Genomic DNA, 20,101 nt, shown 5'->3' with positions numbered 1-20,101 from the left:
ACATATATGTGGAAAGTATTTTATTTTTGTCTACAGTACAGGGATGCTAAACCAGCCAAGATAAAAAGCATTTCACAAAAATGGCATGAAGACACAATTGGCCGGTTCACTTTGTGCACAAAACTTTCTTTCTGCTCTACCATCAGCTCTGACGTCACTTCATTTTTCATAGAAATGCTTCCAATTCTAGCCTGGAGAGGTGAAAAAAATTCAAGCGCCTTCTGCTTCAGGAAAGTCTTGAATTTTCCCAATTCAGCCAAGAGAGTTGAGCTGTACGCACCATTAATTTCTATGCAGAAAACAACGTTCACTTCAACCAGCAATTAGTAGCAACATTTCTATCTTGTGTAGTGATGAGATTTTTATGCTAATCATTAAATAGCAGTAAATTAATCATTTGGGCACATTTAGATGGGATGTATATTTCATGAGACAGATAAAGATATCGAGATCACTTTGATATTTACTCATGGTAAATGTCAGTGTCTCAGATCATTATGAGGGAAGCATACTAAATACATATGCAGCCAGAAATGTCTGTAGTGTAAATGCATAAGAATCACAGCTTCACCTCTAGTACTAGGAAATTACTGTCCTTCTCATCTCTGTTTAATTATTGCAAGGGAGGTAAAAACCCAAGGGATCATACACTTAAATCATTCAAAGAGACAGTATAAACTTCAAATACCACCATCACATGAAGGACAAAATCAGTAACCTGATTTCTCAGCCTATAACTCCCTCCTTTTATAAACGGAAAAATTACCCACTTTGCATCAGGCATTCATCTCAATTTGCAGATAGTCTAGTCAGCCAAATGAATGATGGATCTGAATTGACCTCCCCGCCCACCCCAAAGAAATGTCTGGAAGCTCTGACTCCTAACAGAAAGGAAGCCTGCCTGCATCTGTCCCCTTCTCTCAGTTGATAAAGGAGGTTTTTAACATCTCAACTAAAATGTTTATTTAAATTTTCTGACACTGTTCCACATATTTTTATTACATTTAAATACCTTCACTCTTTCTTGGATTCAAAATAGGAAAGGGCATCCCAGTGCAATTTTGGAGGTATTCTTGTTGACCTGAAGGAAACTTATGTCTGGTGCATTTATTTTATCATGTCATTATAATATTTACAAGAAGCCCTGACTTCCTATGTGTTGCCTGTACATGAAAAGAAATTTTTTTTTTACCACCTCTTAATTTTTTGTCTCTGAAGAAAGCATGAAGTCCTGACTCAGAGATCAAAGGCAGTGTACAAGTTGAAATCAAGGTTGATCCCCCAGTCCTGTTACGGATATCTCTGAATCACCTGGCTAGGTGATTGCAAATGCTTCCAAATAGAGAACTGAACAACCTATGTATAAATTTAATAGCTAACACCTAAAACATCATCACTACTAAAGAACACAACTCCTACTTTGAGCAGGAATAAAGGCAAAATATTGAAGGGGAACTACAAAGACCCAATAGAAATGGAAAGAAAAATCTATACATAAATCATTTCATTATTTATTTACCACTGCCTGTAGGACCTTTGAAATAGAGGCATTTGAAGATGCAGGTTTATCAGTTCTATAGTGTCTACTGGAAAACATGGAAGTTTGTCAAAATAGCTGGCATGCAAATCTCTGAAGAATATCCATTCCTCTCAGTCCATGAGACTGGTGGAAAGAGTGATATTATCTTCAGAAGAAGTAATTTCCTTAGTTTTACAGGCTCTTCCATGCAAGCTGTGATCTAACATGCAATCATAAATATAGAAGTTTTGCTCTCTCTGCATCTCAGATGATATTTCACAAAGACTATGGTGAATTTTCTCATTGGTCTAGTTGTGTTCAGGTAAATTTGGACTGACCTTTTAACATCCAAGCTGTACTACAGATTCTCTTTTGGATGGACTAATGAAGAAGGTGGGAAGAATAATCTCTATGTAAAATTTGGAATTGCACTTTGGTATGTATCTTGGAGCTATGTACAGAACAGCTTTGTCTGGAGGCCTAATACAATATGGCATTCTATGGAGTGCTCCCAACTCAGAAACTGCCAGTTGACATAATGGCAGCTAAAGAACATGCTTTGACTGAAAAGAATACCTCTATCAATGGCTCAAATGGGGCAGAGGTTAAGGCTTGTAACACCAAGTTTACCCTTCCTGTTGGAAACCTATGGATCTTTGAGGAACAAAGTCACTTTGACAGACCTTGATAGACAAAGATGTGGTGCCAAAGTTCATGTAAGGTCTCAAAAACAGGACAAAGATTTGAATTTAGAGACTGACGACAGCAAAAATCTCCCATTAGTGAGGACCACCAGCCATGCACTCATCAAAGAAACATTTCTGCTACTTTTACACTACATTGCTCTTGAAAGCTGTAGAAATTTTGTGGTAAGTTTATGTCAACCATTTCTTTTAAAAAAAGAAGAGAGAATATCTATATACAGTGTCCGTGTAGGATTAGTGAAACGCATATATTAGTTAAAAATCAAAATAGGAACACTATCAGGGCTCTATTGCGGTAAATCTCAATAGCTGGAAGGAAATGGAGGTCTCAGATAATTATCATTCGGACAGCAGAATCTTCCCCAATAGCTCAACAGTTCAAATCCATCACAGGCAAATAGCAACTGGAAGTTATTGCATTAGCAGGAGTGTTGTAAGCAAGACATGAGAAGTAATTCTTATGCTCTACTCCGCGCTGATTAGGCCTCAACTGGAGTATTGTGTCCAGTTCTGGGCGCGACATTTCAGGAAGGATGTGGACAAATTGGAGAGAATCCAGAGAAGAGTGACAAAAATGATTAAAGGTCTAGAAAACATGACCTATGAGGGAGGATTGAAAAAATTGGGTTTGTTTAGTCTGGAAAAGAGAAGACTGAGGGGGACATGATTACAGTTTTCAAGTATATAAAAGGTTGTTACAAGGAGGAGGGAGAAAAATTGTTTTTCTTAACCTCTGAGGATAGGACAAGAAGCAATGGGCTTAAATTGCAGCAAGGGAGATTTAGGTTGGACAGTAGGAAAAACTTCCTAACTGTCAGGGTAGTTAAGGACTGGAATAAATTGCCTAGGGAGGTTGGAATCTCCATGATTGGAGATTTTTAAGAGCGGGTTAGACAAACACCCCTGTCAGGGATGGTCTAGATAATACTTAGTCCTGCCATGAGTGCAGGGGACTGGACTAGATGGCCTCTCGAGGTCCCTTTCAGTCCTATGATTAGTGGCAAGTTTAGTACCTGATGTGACATTTATTTTGCTTTCTTTAGACATTTTCCCAGTTCTGAATATCAATAAACTCAGTAGGCATGCTGCAAAATTTAGAAGTTTAACAATAATTAATATATGCCAAAAGAACATGAGAGGAAAACATGCCCTAGAATCTCTCCCAATTCTGTCGTCTTCTCTTCTAAAAAAAGAACCCCATGCCTCAACAGAGTGAGTCTGGAAGGCCACCCGGGCTGGGCAAGAGAAAACCAATAGTGGATGAGGGAAGTCAATCCCCAAATTCACTTCTCATTCTCACTGCCAATGTCCAGCTACCAGCCCTCTCCTGTTTAGAATCCAACCGCCATGATATTGCATGGGAACAGAGACCGCTCAAGGACTAGAAATGTTTAGAGCTGTGCCAATTCAAAGGGGCAGCACTCCGTCCGGTATCGGGGTGGCATGTCCGGGGCTTTGGCGGGAATTTGGCGGCGGGTCCCTCATTCCCTCTCTTCCTCTTTGAGCTGCCACCAAATTGCCACCAAAGAGGAAGAGAGGGAGGACCATCCGCCGAATTGCTGCCGAAGAAGCGGCGTGATTGAGCTGCTGCCGAAGTGCTGCTGCTCGTCTTTTTTTTTTTTTGCTGCTTGGGGTGGCAGAAAAGCTTGAGCCGGCCCTGACCCAGGTATCAGTTGGCAGGCAGTGAAGATCACAGAACACAGCTGTACTGTCTCCTCTGCATGAAACACTGTGTGTGGTGGGAGAGTGTAGCCATATAAACATGCACTGCAGATACGTATAGTGAAACCTGCATTAGAAAGAACAGGATACAGCCTTCTTTCCAAAAGAAAATGACTGAAAGCACTTGTGGCAACTGCTGTTACTTGGACATTCAGCTGCAGGTTGTGAAGCTTAATACCAAATGGCCAGCAAGCTCCCTCCTGCCGGGGGTACTGACAGAATTCCCACTATTCCTTCTGTTTCCCTTCCATGATGTAAGACTTGGCTTTTCCTAGATGAAGTGTGAATTGAACAACATTATCCCTCACCACGTGTAAAATTTCATTACGCACTGTGTCTGAAGTCTCAGTAAGGGCGACCAGCATGATTTGAATGGATTTGGAAATTTTTAAAGCTATACTATTTTAGCCATTGCACCTTTAAGACATTAAGCAAATTGTAACATCCAGGGTTAGCCTGGCCTATAACCCCAACACAATGTGAACGTTGTATTAGTTTAAAAAGCTATGGAAGCATGAGATCACTTTTAGTGCTAATGTGTCATACTAATATCTAAACTAAAAAAATCCTTCACACATTACATGTAAACACAGTAAAACTACTATTCTGATGCAACAGATTTATTCAGTGTATTTTCCTGCTATACAGAGTTACTTATTTATAGACAGCTATTCTGCCATAATTTTAGGAGACAGACATTAGACATTGATTAGAGGGTAAAAATACTTAATAGAAGAAACATGAAATAAAATCACAAATGGAAGGCATTAAATCAGTAAACAGGACCATGTAAAAGGAATGCTTTGAGGTCAGAGAACAAAAACAAAAATCAGCAAAAACCAGGATGGAAAAGGAATTTCCCACAGCTGTGGACCACATGCATTAGTGGACTGAAGAATATAAGTCTTCTTTCTTGCTTTTTTATTACCTTGGCAACATCTCTTCCATGTCAGCAATTACATAGGAGACGACAGTCCAAACAGCAGCACAGAGATTCATCTGGCTTGGATCCTGAACTGTCATTGTGTCCCCTTGAGTATGATGAAACCAGAAGTATTTACTGATGTCATCACGCAAGCTGGCACCTACAGAGAAAAATGGGCAATTCCTTATGATGTAAATACATATATTTTAAGATGAACATAAACATGAATTTATTCCTGTGCTGGTCTTCATTAAATCCATATGCAACAGAGTAAGTTTCCATATGATAATTTCACTGAGCCATAGAACATGGGATTTTTCAGCATTTTAGCATAAACAAATTTTACATAATGTTAGCAGCCTTGTTATGAGTACATGAGACAGCAAACATGTAAATTAATATAGAAGGGAAAGGCAGTATTTCCCTTAATATCTTTGTTGCACCAGCAGTAGTATAAATGCATTTCTATATACGAAGCACAGGAATCCAACTTAAGGAAATCCATATAATTATTCCAAGTGTGGTGGTTTTTTAATTTTTTGTTTTTAATGTTGGTGAATTTGAAATAGACTGCTTCTTTTCTTGTGATGCTTACCATCATGTATTTATTAGTAAGGCTGCGAGTCTGCCACAGAGGTCATGGAAGTCATCCACCCAACTGCTTCACTTCAGATTCCCTCCACCTAACTTTCAGACCCTCCTTCTTTCTCTTCTCCCCTGCTCTTTCCCCTTGGCCTCCCATCCCTTCAATGACCCTGTTCCATTCCCTTGTCTTGTCTTTCCATTTCGCTAATCACTTCCTATAGAAACTTCACACAATTAAAAAAAAACAAAACAGGTCTCTAAAATGATATTTGCCACCATCACATTGATTGCTCTTTTTGTATGTTGCATCCCTTTCCTTTTGTCTATCTATTGGAAGCTCTTCAGGGCATGGACAATCTGCTACTCTGTGTTTGTACAGTACCTAGCACAGTGGGGCTTGATCTTGATTGGTCCTTAGGCACTACTGTAATAAACATCATTAGTAATAATAATGCTATAGTGACAGGTAGAAGAGGCCCCAATCAGAATGTAGACAGAGCTTAGATGGTGCACTGAGATGCGCTATAGACAAATCTCAGATGGAAGGCCATTTGATTGTATAAGAAGAGGTTACTCACCTGTGCAGTAACTGACGTTCTTCGAGATGAGTGTCTCTGTGGGTGCTCCACTGTCGGTGTGCCCCTGCGCCATTGTTCAGAGATTTTTACAGCAGTACCTGTATCAGCTGCGCATACGCGGAGCCTGCCTCACATACCAGTCTTGTCTTAATAGTGCGCATGCGCGGCCAAGCCCCTCAATTCCTTCTCTACAACGGAGGCCGCTCCCGCTCCGAAGTAGAGGGGAGTGGAGCACCCACAGGGACACTCATCTCGAAGAATGTCAGTAACTGCACAGGTGAGTAAGCTCCTCTTCTTCTTCGAGAGGTGTCCCTCTTGGTGCTCCACTGTAGGTGACTGAAAAGCAGTATCTCTCAAGGAGGTAGTGACTTTGGATCTGGAAGGAATGCAGTAGATAGAACAGCTCTGCCCACACGCGTATCGGGGATGGGTCACTGTGTAAGAGCGTAAAGTTTTGCAAACGTATTTTCAAAAGCCCAAATGGCAGCTCTGGAAATGTCCTTAAGGGGGAAGTTATGTAGAAAGGCCACAGAGGCCGCCATGGATCTGGTGGAGTGAGTCCTGATAAAAGTAGGAGGAGTCACATTCTGTAGTTGATAACAGAGACAAATGCAACTTGAGATCTAGTTGGAAAGTCTGTGGTTAGAGATAAATGAGTCCATAGAGCGTTCTGCAATGGGGACAAATAGCTTGTCGGAACGCCTAAAGGTTTTAGCCCTGTTGAAGTAGGAGGACAAAGCTCTGCGCACATCCAAAATGTGCATCGTAGATTCAAAGGAATTCGCATGTGGTTTTGGAGAAGGTAGGAAGATGGATAGGCTCATTGATGTGGAAAGATGAATGCACCTTTGATAGAATTTCAGGGAGTAAGCGTAGGGTGAGATTGTCCTTAAAAAATATGGTGTATGGCGGATCTGCCATAAGTGCTGCAATTTCTCCTGTGCATCTCGCAGATGCAATTGCTACCAGAAATGCAGGTTTCATAGAGAGATGTAGGAGGGAACATGTGGCTAATGGTTCAAATGTTTTTTGGGTTAGGCATGTTAAGACTAAGGGAAGGTCCCAAGATGGATTAGGCGGTTTGATGTCTGGGTATAGGGTTTGGGGTCCCTTAAGGAATCGCTTAGTAATGGGGTGAGCAAAGATATTTCTATCGTCGAAGGCATCATGGAACATTGTAATTGCGGCCAAGTGGACTTTGATGGGACTCAGGGAGAGTCCAGAGAGTTTAATCTCTAACAGATAGTCGAGGATTAGCAGGAGAGGCACGGAAAAAAGGAGTGGTTTTTGTGACAGCCCACCAGTGTGTAAATCTTGTCCAGTTATGAAGGCAGGTGGTGCATGTAGAATTTGTTGTGCTATGAAGGAGTACATTTCGAACCTGCTCCGAGCAAGTTCGCTCGGCATAAGAGAACCATGAAGGAGCCAAACCTTGAGAAGTAACATGGTTAAATTGGGGTGGAGTAGTAGACCATGTTGTTGGGACAAGAGATACGGGTGGAGGGTAGTGGGATGGGTGCGAAAAGCGACATCTTGGTAAGGAAAGGGTACCATGCCTGTCTGGGCCATGTGGGGCTATCATCATGACCCTGGCTTGTTCTGTTCGTATTTTTATCAATAATTTGTGTATGAGTGGTATCGGGGAAATGCATACATTAGGTCGGTGATCCATGGGAACATGAACGCATCCCCTGAGGAGTGTTTGCCTAGTCCTGCTCTGGAACAAAATCTTGGGCATTTCTTGTTTGCTGCAGTTGCGAAAAGGTCTGTGGTTGGGTATCCACATTTGTGGAATATGTCTAGTACTATATCCTCATTTAGTTCCCATTTGTGGTATATGGGAAATCTTCTACTGAAGTCGTTGCGGTGGTATTGAGAGAGCCAGGTAAGTATGCAGCTGATATTCAGACATTGTGTCTGAGACACCAGTTTCATTGCTTCTGTACAAAGGGAGCGGGATCGCGCGCCCCCTCCCCCCCCGCCTGTGTACACAGAACATGCAGGCAATGTTGTTGGTCATTATCCTGACATGTTGGTTTTGTATGAAGGGGAGAAATTGGAGACAGGCATTGTGTATCGCCCAGAGTTCTAGACGTTGATGTGAAGGGACATCTTGGCAGGAGACGAAAGCCCCTGGGTAGTGTATTGGGGCATGTGTACTCCCTATCCCGTAAGGGATGGATCTGTAGTTATGACAACCGACGGGATGTCCTGTAGAAAGGGACCCTGGAGGAAAGGTTGTGAGGCAATGTTCACCAGTGGAGGGAGTCCTTGACTCTGGGAGGTATGTATAAAAGTTTGTTCAGACCATGGATATTCGGTCTGTAGACAGTGGAATCCAGCTTTGGAAACATCTCATGAAGAGGTGAGCATTCCTGACTACAAAAGTGCAAGAGGCCATGTGGCCTCGGAGTTGTAGGCAAGCTCGTGCAGCTACTTGTGGACTGTTGCACAGCTTGGGAATGAAAAGGTTGATGGTGTTAAAAAGGTGGAGTGGGAGAGATGCTATTCTTTTGCATGAGTCGAAATGTGCTCCTATGAACTCCAGCTGTTGGGTGGGAGTGAGTGAGGATATTCTTTGTTCATTCACAGGCCAAGAGCATGGAAACATTGAACTGTCCGTTGTGTGGTTTGAATGGCTTCTTGGAGGGTCCTGGCTTTGAAAAGGCAGTTGTCAAGGTAAGTAAAAATTATGATTCCCTGCCTTCTGAGATGAGCTGTTATGACTGCAAGGAGTTTGGAAAAGACACGAGGCACAGTCGAGAGGCCGAAAGGTAGGACCCTGTACTGGTAGTGTTGTGAGCCCAGAACGAAGCGAATAAAACGTCTGTGGGCAGGATGTATGGTCACAGGAACATAAGCATCCTGCAGGTCGAGGGCTGAAAACCCAATCTTCCTGCTCCAGTGCTAGAATTATGGTTGCAAGAGTCACCATTTTGTATTTTTTTTAAAACAAATTTATTGAGGCATCTGAGGTCAAGAATGGGTCACCATCCCCCAGTTTTATTTTGTGTTAAAAAGTAATGGGAGTAGAACCCTTTTCCTCTGTGTTGGTCAGGCGCTGGTTCTACTACTCCTAATTGGAGGAGGTGATGCACCTCCTGGTGGAGCAGTTGTTTGTGAGAGGGGTCCCTGAAATGGGACAGGGTGTGGGGGGGAATGGGCACTGAAGTAGGGATGATGCTTTCTATACCCTCGGTCACATCTTCAAATTTGCTTATTAGTGGGAGGGGGTTGACAAGGAGCCGACATTGTTGTTCATATGGTCTATGACATTGTTGAGTATACGTAGGGTAGTGTGGATGTTGATAAGGTTGGTATCTATATTGTCTCCTCCTATTTGCAGGAGTTTGGATACCGAGAGACCGTAATGTCATCCCTTGAGTCCTTCATGGTGTGAACCACACCGTTGGTGTTACTGGCAAATAGTTTTTCACCATCAAAAGGGAGATCTTCGATGGTATTCTGAACCTCACAAGGAAAAGAAGATGATGAAAGCCATGAAGCTCGACGCATCACGACTGTATTAGCAGCATCAAGCGCAGCTTGTAGTGCGGTACGGGAGATGATTTGTCCCACAGAGACTATGGCTTTAAGCTGATCGTTTTTTGCCCTCTGGAATGTCATCAATAAAGTCATTTTTGTGATCATATTTTGCCAGAACGGCCGCATAATTAGATATCCGAAATTGTAATGTGGACGAAGCATACACTTTACGACCAAGCAGGTCCAGCCTTTTATTGTCTTTATCAGTTGGGGTAGACCTGGGAACTGGTCTTTGTTCTTTTGGTTAGCTGCCTCTACTACCAATGAGTTTGGCACTGGGTGAGTAAAAAGGAACTCAGACCTTTTGGAAGGAATAAAATATTTCCGGTCAGCATGCTTACAGGTAGGTGTGCTAGTAGCCGGTGTCTGCCATATGGTTTTGGGAGGATCTATAATGGCTGGATTTATAGGTAAGGCAATCTTGGAAGTGGAGGAAGGTTGCAGGATGTCAGTCAACTCATGTTGGTTTTCAGAAACTTCCTCCAGGTTAATCCTCAACTCGTTGGCGATTCTTTTGAAGACGTCTTGAAATTTTAAGAAATCATCCGACAGTGTTGGTGGGGGAGACAGTATAGCCTCATCCTGTGTGGATACGGGCTCCACAAGGGTTGGGGAAGCATGTGTAGCATGTTCATCGAAGTGTGGAGTAACAGCTTGTTGTCATTTCTCATTCGTAGCACTGGTGGCGGCAAGGTGGCATTGCTCCTATTTTTGGCATCTTGGCAATCATAGTGGAATCACTTATATGGTGCCCATGGACCCCATTATTGCCACTGACTGGGGAAGGGCATAGGTGGTGCCATCCAAGGGTTTGTGTACCAGGGAGGGAGGTCTTTGATGAATGAAGACCTAGATTTTCTGTGATCAGTGCTGATTTGCGTCTGTGACTGGGAGAACTGGTATGGTGAAAAGTCTCCTTACACTATGGCTTCCTCATCACTAGAAAAGTGAGATACAGCCGGAGACAGCTGTCCGGACTGCATGCGAATGTCCGGAGAAAAACAGGTGTCAAATAGAGGTGACTGTAGGTTAGGTGACATCTATAGGTCCGGTGAATGAATGAACTGCGGTGCCGGAGAGCCTGTGTGAGATAAACCCTCCATTAGGAGCGCCTGTGGCGCTGGAGGGTCATTTGGCACTGATGTTCTCTGCACCGTAGTGCTCAATGCATGTGCTGAGGTCGGAGGTGCTGGGGAGGTAAGCGCAGCCCGCGTCTGTTCCGGCAAGGTCATCTGTGCTGGCACCGTGTCCACTGCAGTGCCGGACGGTCCCATGAGATAGGCAGGCAACTGTAAGCCTGAAGCCTCAGCACCAGGAGCTAGCGCTGTCGCCACAGCCACAGGCGGGATTAGTGCGATGCTGGGGGAACCAGTGCTTCAAAGGTGCTGAGCCGGGGGAAGGTCTGCATAGAAGAAATAGACCTGCCCAGCGACCTTTTTGCTTGCAATGTTTCCCTTCTGGGTGAGGGAGGCAGCGTTTTCTTTTTTGTTGTCCTTTTTGGAGACGGGAGGGCTGCGGTTGACTGAGAAGCCCGTACCTGGGTCAGAAGCAGGTCCAAGTGACTTCTGCATAAGAATCATTTTCAGTCGGAGTTCTCTGTCTTTACGTGCCCTGGATTTTAATTTGGAACAATGGGCACATTTTTGAGGAATGTGGGACTCCCCCAGGCATTTTATACTCTGGGAGTGACCATCTGAGATAGGGATGGCATCCCTGCAGGTAGTGCACTGCTTAAATCCTGGGGAGCCAGGCATATTAGGGTCAGCTGGAGTCTGAGAGGAACAAGCGGGAACAAAAAAAAATTTTTTTTTTTAAGGGATGAACTTATCTAGTAACTAGAGCGCTAAACTAAGGGGAAAAAAGGATGTAGAATGGGTAAGAGAAAAAGTTTTAACGAGTCTGCTCTAGGTCGGACTCCAGCTGGAGACGGTAGAGAAGGAACTGAGGAGCTCGGCTGCGCATGTGCACTATTAAGACAAGACTAGTATGTGAGGCAGGCTCCGCGCATGCGCGGCCGATACGGGTACTGCTGTAAAAATCTCCGAACAACGGCATAGGGACACACCAACACCTACAGTGGAGCACCCACAGGGACACCTCTCGAAGAAGAACCTTGTGAATACATTTCTCACATGTTTATGTCTGAGCTCTGGAAACAGTCTATATCAAATGATGAGGGCTTCAATAAACTTTTTATGTTTCTAAGGCTTGCTATTCTGATTTTGCTTGGTCTCAATGAAAGGTCTCATGCCTTTGTAGAGAATGAAAGCAAAATCTCTCGGCACAGTTCTATATTCCCAACCATTCTTGCTGAAATATGTATCTTTTGATCACATCCTATAATAATTCAGCACCTAGTCCAGTTCTCACTGAAGTTAATGGGAATCTTTGCATTGACTTTAATGGGAGTTGGATTAGGATGTCACTGAGCCTGAATAAATGAGCTCTGAATTTCTGTTATCACATACATTTCTCATTAATGAGACTGTGTTTGTTCTCACTGCTATTTTAGTGTGTGAGGTGAGGGGGAGAAAAGAGAATGAATTTAATAATACTGTCAAACAGGAAGATCCTCTTTACAAGGAGACATAAGATACAAAAAGAAAAAATGCCGTAGCATGCTGTTATCTGGGGATGGGATGGGTTTCATTTTAACATATTCCTTTGGCACTTGTGCCATGTACATAGGCAGTATAAGTCAAATTTGCCGCTCACATCCAGTGTGATCCCACCGAAGTCAATGGGGCTGGGTGGGTAATGGGTGCTGAATATGGCCCTATAACTTTGTGCAGATTTATAAACGTTTTCGATATATTCCAAGTACTTATTAAGATAAAAAATATAAACACATGCTATTGTGGTAAATATATTAGCTGCTGAAAATACTTCACTAAAGATGCACTTGTAGTCAAGCAGCTGTGGAAAATCCATTATATCTTTGTAAACAGATCTTTTACAAGAACCAGGTCACAACTTACTTGCCTGGAATGTATAATAGACATTCCACTAATAATAATTATGGGCTTATAGAATAGTGTTTTATCCTGGGTTTTTATAATAGTGTTTTCCTTAATTCGTAGAAAAATACCTTTCATCTTGTAAAGTATAACCCACATAAATGCTAAAAGATGTTTCCTTTTTTTTTTTTTTTTTAAAAAAATCATAAAATGACAATACTTTGTCACCAAAACAATTAGACAAGTGGGCTTGCAGATAGTGTGTTGTTTTTTTTAAAGAGAACACAGAATATTGAGAATACAACACGAATTGCACTCACTGTGCCTCTTTTTCCTTAACAGCTTATTCTGTATATCATTAAAGTCAGGGATCAATTGCATCTTATAAGGTCAATGAAAAACCCTAAGACAACAGCTATGTAAACAATTTTATACATAACTAGAAACACAAGAGAAAATCCATGTTCATGTCTGAGTGAAAGAAAAAACTTTCCAAGCTATGGGTCCAATACTCAGTTCTAGTTAAGGAGTGCTTGCAAGTGCAAATGTAGCTCTAAGCCATCTTCATATCCTCCCTCCCCAAACCTGGGGCCATTCTAAATTTACACTATCACTGCCAGTGGCTCCAAAGGCCTTTAGGGCAGCCAGAGACCGATGAGGTGCAGGAATGTCTTGGTCACACTTCATGCATCCGAAGGGCACATGCTGCAGGAGCTCCATCTGGCCTCTGGGCCACCATGCAAAGATGATCCTCCAGTGGCCAGGTAAGCTGGTTTAGGAATGTTTTGGGCTGCTCCATCAGCACAAAGCCATCATGATATAGGCAAAGATCTGACCCCTTTAGTTCTACAATACGTGCATTTGGATGTCTATAGATGTCATCCTTTTTTAATTAAAAAAATCATCCTATAGAATTTTATCAAAGAGATGTAATAATCTTAAATTCTATGCAATGATTCACAACATATGAAGATTTTAGTATGAAATATTATTCTGCACAACTTTTCCATATGGGTAACTTGATTGATTACAGTGAATCCTAGAATCTCTTAATCTGCATTAAGACAGCAGCTCTATTATCAAGCTTTTCTGTTTGTCAAACAAAATCCACTCAGAAGTCACCAATCTTGCCACTTCAAACAGCTTGAAAGTGAAAAGAAATGAAGCTGAGAAAATCAGCTAGGCATAAATTCTACATTCTCCTGTTTCTAACCCAATCTGTTGTTCCCCACAGAATTGACTGAAGTATTTCTTATTTAGATTATGGCATTATCTACTGAGCACATTAGACATTAACAAATGGAGGGTCTTTAATGCAAGGAGTATTGTCTAGTGGTTAGAGAAAGAGACTGGGAATCAGGCCTCCTGTGTCTTGTTCTTGGACCTGCCAATAACTTGCCACTTGACATTGGGGAGGGATAGTTCAGAGGTTTGAGCATTGGCCTACTAAACCCAGGGTTGAGAGTTCAATCCTTGAGGGGACCATTTAGGGATCTAGGGCAAAAATCTGTCTGGGTATTGGCCCTGCTTTGAGCAGGGGGGGTTGGACTAGATGACCTCCTGAGGTCCCTTCCAACTCTGATATTCTATGATTGGGAAAATCACTTCACTGCTCTGGCTCCATGCTACCTATCTGTAAAAAGGATAGCAAACATGCCTTACAAGGGGTTTTGAGAGACTTAATTAGAGTGCTTTGAGATCTTCATGTGGAAGGTGCTATAGAAGTGCAAAGTATTATTTGCTGATCCTTTTCCAAAGGACGCTGATTTGCAAAGAAATACAGCTCACATTCAAGAGACAATTTCCCTTTTTCTGGACTTGCAGTCTGAGAAAGACACAGTCAGTACTGATTATGAGATGATTCATTCTGCAACAGATATGAATGCACTCTTATTAAACAAGATATTGAACTGGCCTCTTCAAAGACAGTCTAATTAAAAACAGAAGCAGCTCTGAGGAGGAAAGTTACTGTATATCACATCTGTAGAAGTTTAATAGCACAAAAAAGTTTTTAGAGTGTTCACTTGGCTCTTCTTTCCACTCTCCCCCATTTCTTACATATGAGAGAGCACTAACTTGCTAGATCTCATTGCTGCTGAGTTCCCTCTCTCTTACCTGTTCTCTTTCAGCATCAGTCCATCAGCCCTGTCCCCACTTACTCTGTCACTCAGCTTCTTGTCCATTCTCAGCCTTCTCCTCCCTGACCTCTCTTTTTCTTCCATTGATATGGCTGATGATTCTCTCCATGCTTCATTCATTCTCTCCATTCATTCATTCTCTTTTAACATTTGCCCTTCGCTCACATCTGTCCTGCCAACTCCCAGCCCTGGCTCACCTGCAATATCCACTTCCTTCACTCCAGTTCTTGCACTGCAGAGAATCTCTGGCAGAAACCTCATGATCAGGCTGGCTGCATCCACTACAAATTAGTTCTTTCCTCGTTTGGTTTTACCTTCCTCACTAACAAACCTCTACTTTTCCAACTTAATTGAATTCCATGCCCACAATCCCTGCTGCCTTTTTGCCACCTTTGACAGTCCTCAAACCCCCACCCCCCAACCTTCCTTCTCTGCTCTCTCTGTACGGGATCACACCAACTTCTTCCAGAAGACAATTGACAAAATACAATGTACCCTTCTCTCTGCCTTTGACTTTCCTTCCCTTCCCCCTTCTCCTACCACAACTCTCTCCTTTCTCCTCCCCTGTCACAGATGCAGAAGTTTCTCAGCTGCTCTCCTTCTCTAACCCCTCCACTTGCCCCAGTGACACTGTCCCAGTCCATCTCTCCTGAACTCCCTCACTAGGCCAATTACCCTATCAAAGAAGGAAATTATGTTGGTTTGGAATGATTTGTTCTTGACAAATCCATGTTGGCTATTACCCATCACCCTATTGTCCTCTTGGTGCTTACAAAGTGATCATTTAATAATTTATTCCAGTATCCTGTATAACATAAGATGCTTGTCTTCACTTCCAAGGCCCTTTATGGTCTACACCTGCCCTGTCTATCATCTTGCAGTCAGTACTGAAATGTCGACTCCTGCCTCCGATTGGCCCACAGTGCCGTCGCCTCCATCACGTACTTGTTAAATATCCAAACAAGCGCTTTCATGCTTTCTCCCCTGCTGCCCCTCATGCTTGGGAGGAGCTCCCAGTAAATGCCACACAGTTAACTCATTATTTTCCTTCAAATCACTCCTTAACAGGACAGGTTGCTCATCTTGTACAATAACTGGAGATCCTTGAGATGTGTCCCCCTAGGGGTGCTCCATGTCAGGATGTGCCCACACCAGTGAACTCTTGATCAGAAATTTTAATCAGCACTGTCCATGGGTCAGTGCTTGAGCCCTAGACACCTTCATGCCCCAACATGAGGACATATAGGGAGGGGTGGACTTGCTGCCACTCCAGTTCCTTCTCAACCACAAAGTCCAATGAGAGACTCTGAGGCAGAGGAGAAGGAGGACGGATACTGGAGCACCCATTGGGACACACATCTCAAAGAATTCCAGTGGCTGTACAAGGTAAGTAACCTCTCCGTCTTCTTTGAGTAGTGTCCGTGTGGGTGCTCCACATCAGGAGGCACCCAAGCAGTACCTTCATCAAAGAGGAGGGTGCTGAGGAGGTGGATTCAGTACAGAACATAGAACAGCCTTGGTGAAAGCCATGTCAGCTCTGGAAGCAGTCACAAAAGAGAAATGCTGGAAAAACATGTGTACCAAAGACCAAGTGGCTGCCCTGCAGATGTCCGAAATGAGTATGCTTTTCAGCAGGGGTGCTGAGGCAGATTGAGCCCTGGTGGAATGAGCAATGACTCCTGGAGAAGGGCAACCCCGTAAGGTTTTGTAACAGGTTAAGATGAATTGTGCAACCCATATGGACAGTCTTTGGGTGGAAATCACCTGACCTTTCATGCATTCTGCAACTGAGATGAAAAGCCTGGGTGAAGCCCTAAAGGGCCTAGTCCTGTCTAGGCAGAAGGCAAGGGCTGTTCTTACATCCAGTGTGTGAATGCTTGATTCTTCTCCCAAAGAGTGAGGCTGGGGATAAAAACACCGGTACCTGAACCTCCTGATTGATGTGGAATTCTGAGGAAACCTTAGGAAGGAAGCGAGGGTGCAGACATAGCATCATCTTGTCATGACAGAGCACTGTGTACAGTGGATAAGGCTCCAAGTTCCCCTATCCTCCTGGCCAAGCTTATGGCTATGAGGAATATAGTCTTAAGGGAACGGATGAAGGAGGGAACAGTTTGCCATAGGTTCAAATGGGGGTTTCCTCAGTGTGTTGAGGACTAAGTTGAGGTCCCAGGGTGGAGCTGATTCCTTACCAGCAGGGAAGAAGTTGAAGAGATCTTTGATAAACCTTGTCATAGTTGGGTGGTCGAAAACTGAAAACCCCTCAATTTGGGAAGTGAAAAGCTGTGATAGCAGCTAGGTGAACTTTGCTGGAACTCAGTGATAATCCTGAGGCTTTTATATTGAACAGGCAATCAAGAATGTGTGTTACATGAGACTCAAGAGGAGGTATAGATTGACTGCACCAAGTCTTGAAGCATTTCCACTGCGGGAGGTAAGTTTTCTTTGTTTTAGGTTTTTTGCTATGAAGCAGTATCATATGTATGTCTCATTCTATATCAGAGAGCCATCTAGTAGCCACGCCTTAAAGTGAAGTGCCGAAAGATTTGGATGAGTGATCAATCCCAACTCCTGGGTGAGAAGAATCACCATCAGGGGAAGGCAGAGAGGCGGTCGGCGGAGACATGCGAACACACTCTAGGAACCACTCCTCTCTCAGCCATGATAGTGCTAGGAGGATGGCTACTAATTTTTCTTGTTTCAATCTGTTCAGAACCCTGAGCAGTAGGGGAGTCAGGGGATATATGTATAGCAGTACGTGAGGCCAAGGAATGATTAGAGCACCTCCCATCCATGCCCTTCCCTCAAGCAAAATGATTTGCACTTTGCATTGGATGGAGCTGCAAAGAGATTTATCAGTGGGCGTCTGAGGTAAGACATATCTCTCAGAATACCTCCGTGTTCAGTTCCCACTTGTGATCAATGCTGAAATGTCTGCTGCGGGAATCCACCACTGTATACTTTAGTCCTAGAAGATAAACCATTGAGATCTGTATGTGGTGTGATATACACTAGTTAGATAGTTTTATGGATTAGGTACATAAGGATTGGGATCTTGCTCCTCCTGGATGACTGATATATTGCTGCTCTGTTGCTCAGCATTATTCTGATCAGGTGGCCCCTAGTGTGTAGTAGGAAATGTTCAAAAGCATAACCAACTGCCCTGAGCTCTAATATGTTGTTATGGAGGATAGCCTCCTAAAGGGTCCATCTTCCCTGAACTGTGAGGTCCTGGGAATATGTGCCCCAGATTATTAAGGAGGGGTTTGTAATGATGATTCCTGTGAGAGGAGGCTGCAGGAACAGAACTCCCATGCACACCTTTTATGGTTCTTTCCACCAACTGAGAGAGGTGAATACCCTCCAAGGTACTGACAACTGTTTGCATACACTGTGCTTAATGGGAGTATAAATGCGTCTCTGCTAGGCCTGAAGACTCTGAAAGTACAGTCTTGCTAAGGATGTCACAAACGTATCAAGTATCAAGGCCCAGAATTTGTAGGCAAACCTCTGCTTTAGTTTGTGGGCTTTGTTGTATCTTTGAAACAAGTTGGATTTAGTGGTAAATCTGTCCTTGGGTGAGTACACCCTGGCAATGGAGTCCAGAGTGGCCCCAATAAAGTCTATCTGCTGAATAGGTACGAGGGTAGATTTTTCCATGTTGAGGTGGAGGCCAGTGAGTGGAAAAAGAGATAGGGCTTTTCTGGTTGCTGTTTGAGCCTCTAGAAATGAGTGCCCATTCAGTAGCCAATTGTCCAGGTAGGGGAAGACAATTATTCCCATTTGGTTAAGATGGGCTGTGGCGACCCATAGGGCCTTAGTAAAGACTGTTTGGGTGGTGTAAAGGCTGAAGGCTAGGACACAATACTGGCAGTGGTTCTTGACTGGCACAAAATGTAGGAATCATCCTGAAGGTCAAGGGAAACAAACCAATCTCCCAGATCCAGAGAGGGAATTTTCATTGCTCAGGTTACCATTTAGCATGGATGAAAGTGTTCAAAATTCTGAGGTCCACAAATGGTCTCTCTCCCCCCCCCCCCCCCCCATTTCTCTTTTGGACTAGGAAGTATCAAGAATAGAGCCCTTTTCAATATAGTCCAGTGGAACAGGTTTGATCATCCCCAGTGATAGGAGGGATTGTACCTCCTCACTCAAGAGATCCTTGTGAGAAGGGTCCCCAAAGAGGGATAAGGAAGGGACAACGTAGGTCAGATGGGCCAATTAACTTATTAGCCTAAATGTCCCCTGGTTTGCAGCCTAAGAGGAAAGCTCTAATCAAGGGCAGCTCACCTGTGCAGGAAAAGGCAGGGCTTCTATAAAGGCAGGGAGCCGTAGCAGAAAGGAGGCTGCAGGGGTGAGGGCTGTTGTCACTGGGTTGAGGGAGAGAAAGGGATTTGGACTTAAGTGCAAGGGTTTATCTAGCAGACCCAGGAGATATGGGTTTAGCTAGAAGAGTGGAGAATGTGAGACTAGAATAGGCAAGGTAGGAAGTAGTCCAGGGGAGTGACAGGAAGGTTTGTGGTAGTACAGACCTTAGCTGCTGGAGATATGGCCTCTGGGCTTGAACACAGTGTCGGGAGTGGGCCTGGGTTCCCCTACCAGGCATGGAATGAGTGGCACAATCTGCGCAGTGAACTTGGAGACTGTCTGTTCTAGCCACGGAGGGAGTGGCAGAGCCATGGCAGTGGACTTAAGAATTGCCCGGGATGATGTGGAAGGCTTTGATAGGACCCAGAAGGAGAGGACTATTGCGACTTGGCTAGAGGGCTAAGCCATGAAGACAAGGCACGGTAACTTCTGAGGAGCAAGAGAGGGGCCACAGAGTGAGAGAGCGATATGACGGACCGAAGAACTGCGAGAAGAGGGCATCAGGCTGGCAGAGCTAATCCCCAGACATGGCCAGTGAGCAGAGGTGACAGATGCCTACAAAAGCCTTGACAACGGTTAGACTGCTGGTGTGCTGATACCACCGGCTATTACGCTGACCAATACTATCTCACAGTTTCTTTTGCGCCCCATCAGTCTGTATCCATCTGTTGTCTTTTGTCTTACACTGTGATTACCTTAGGCAATACGGCAATACAAATAATAAATAATATCAGAGAAAACTATCTTGGGTACTTAGAAATCAGTATGCATTTGCCATTCAACAATATATATGGTCTGCCCACTAATATACTAAGCTCCCACTGTCTTTACCTTCAAGAAAATTCTTGAAACCCAGCTATTCCATTAAACTTTCAAACTGTAATGGATACTCCCCACTCAGTATGTATTCTGTCTTGTTTGTACTGTGTCTTCATGGTTCAGTACCTCTAGATTGTAAATAAGACCTGCTAGATGAAGGGTACTGATCTTCTACAGTACAGTGGCGTGTCCATTTAAGTTGCTAAGCAAATGAACGATAAAGATTTATAAGCAGTTATT

General features: G+C 43.5%; 1 protein-coding gene across 1 annotated transcript in view; it reads right to left on the bottom strand.

Annotated features, from left to right (window-relative positions):
• Positions 1–4,549: 4,549 nt before the first annotated feature.
• Positions 4,550–20,101, bottom strand: part of CPQ (carboxypeptidase Q) — a 293,090-nt gene continuing 277,538 nt past the window's right edge. Inside the window, exon 11 of the mRNA XM_026659134.2 lies at positions 4,550–5,030. Within this exon, the coding sequence (XP_026514919.1) occupies positions 4,870–5,030 (161 nt within the window). The 3' untranslated portion in view covers positions 4,550–4,869. The remainder of the gene's footprint in view (positions 5,031–20,101) is intronic.

This window comes from Terrapene carolina, unplaced genomic scaffold (assembly GCF_002925995.2).
Source record: "Terrapene carolina triunguis isolate 2854851 unplaced genomic scaffold, T_m_triunguis-2.0 Scaffold58, whole genome shotgun sequence".
Taxonomy (NCBI): Eukaryota; Metazoa; Chordata; order Testudines; family Emydidae; genus Terrapene; species Terrapene triunguis.
This window is presented reverse-complemented; position numbering and strand designations above follow the sequence as displayed.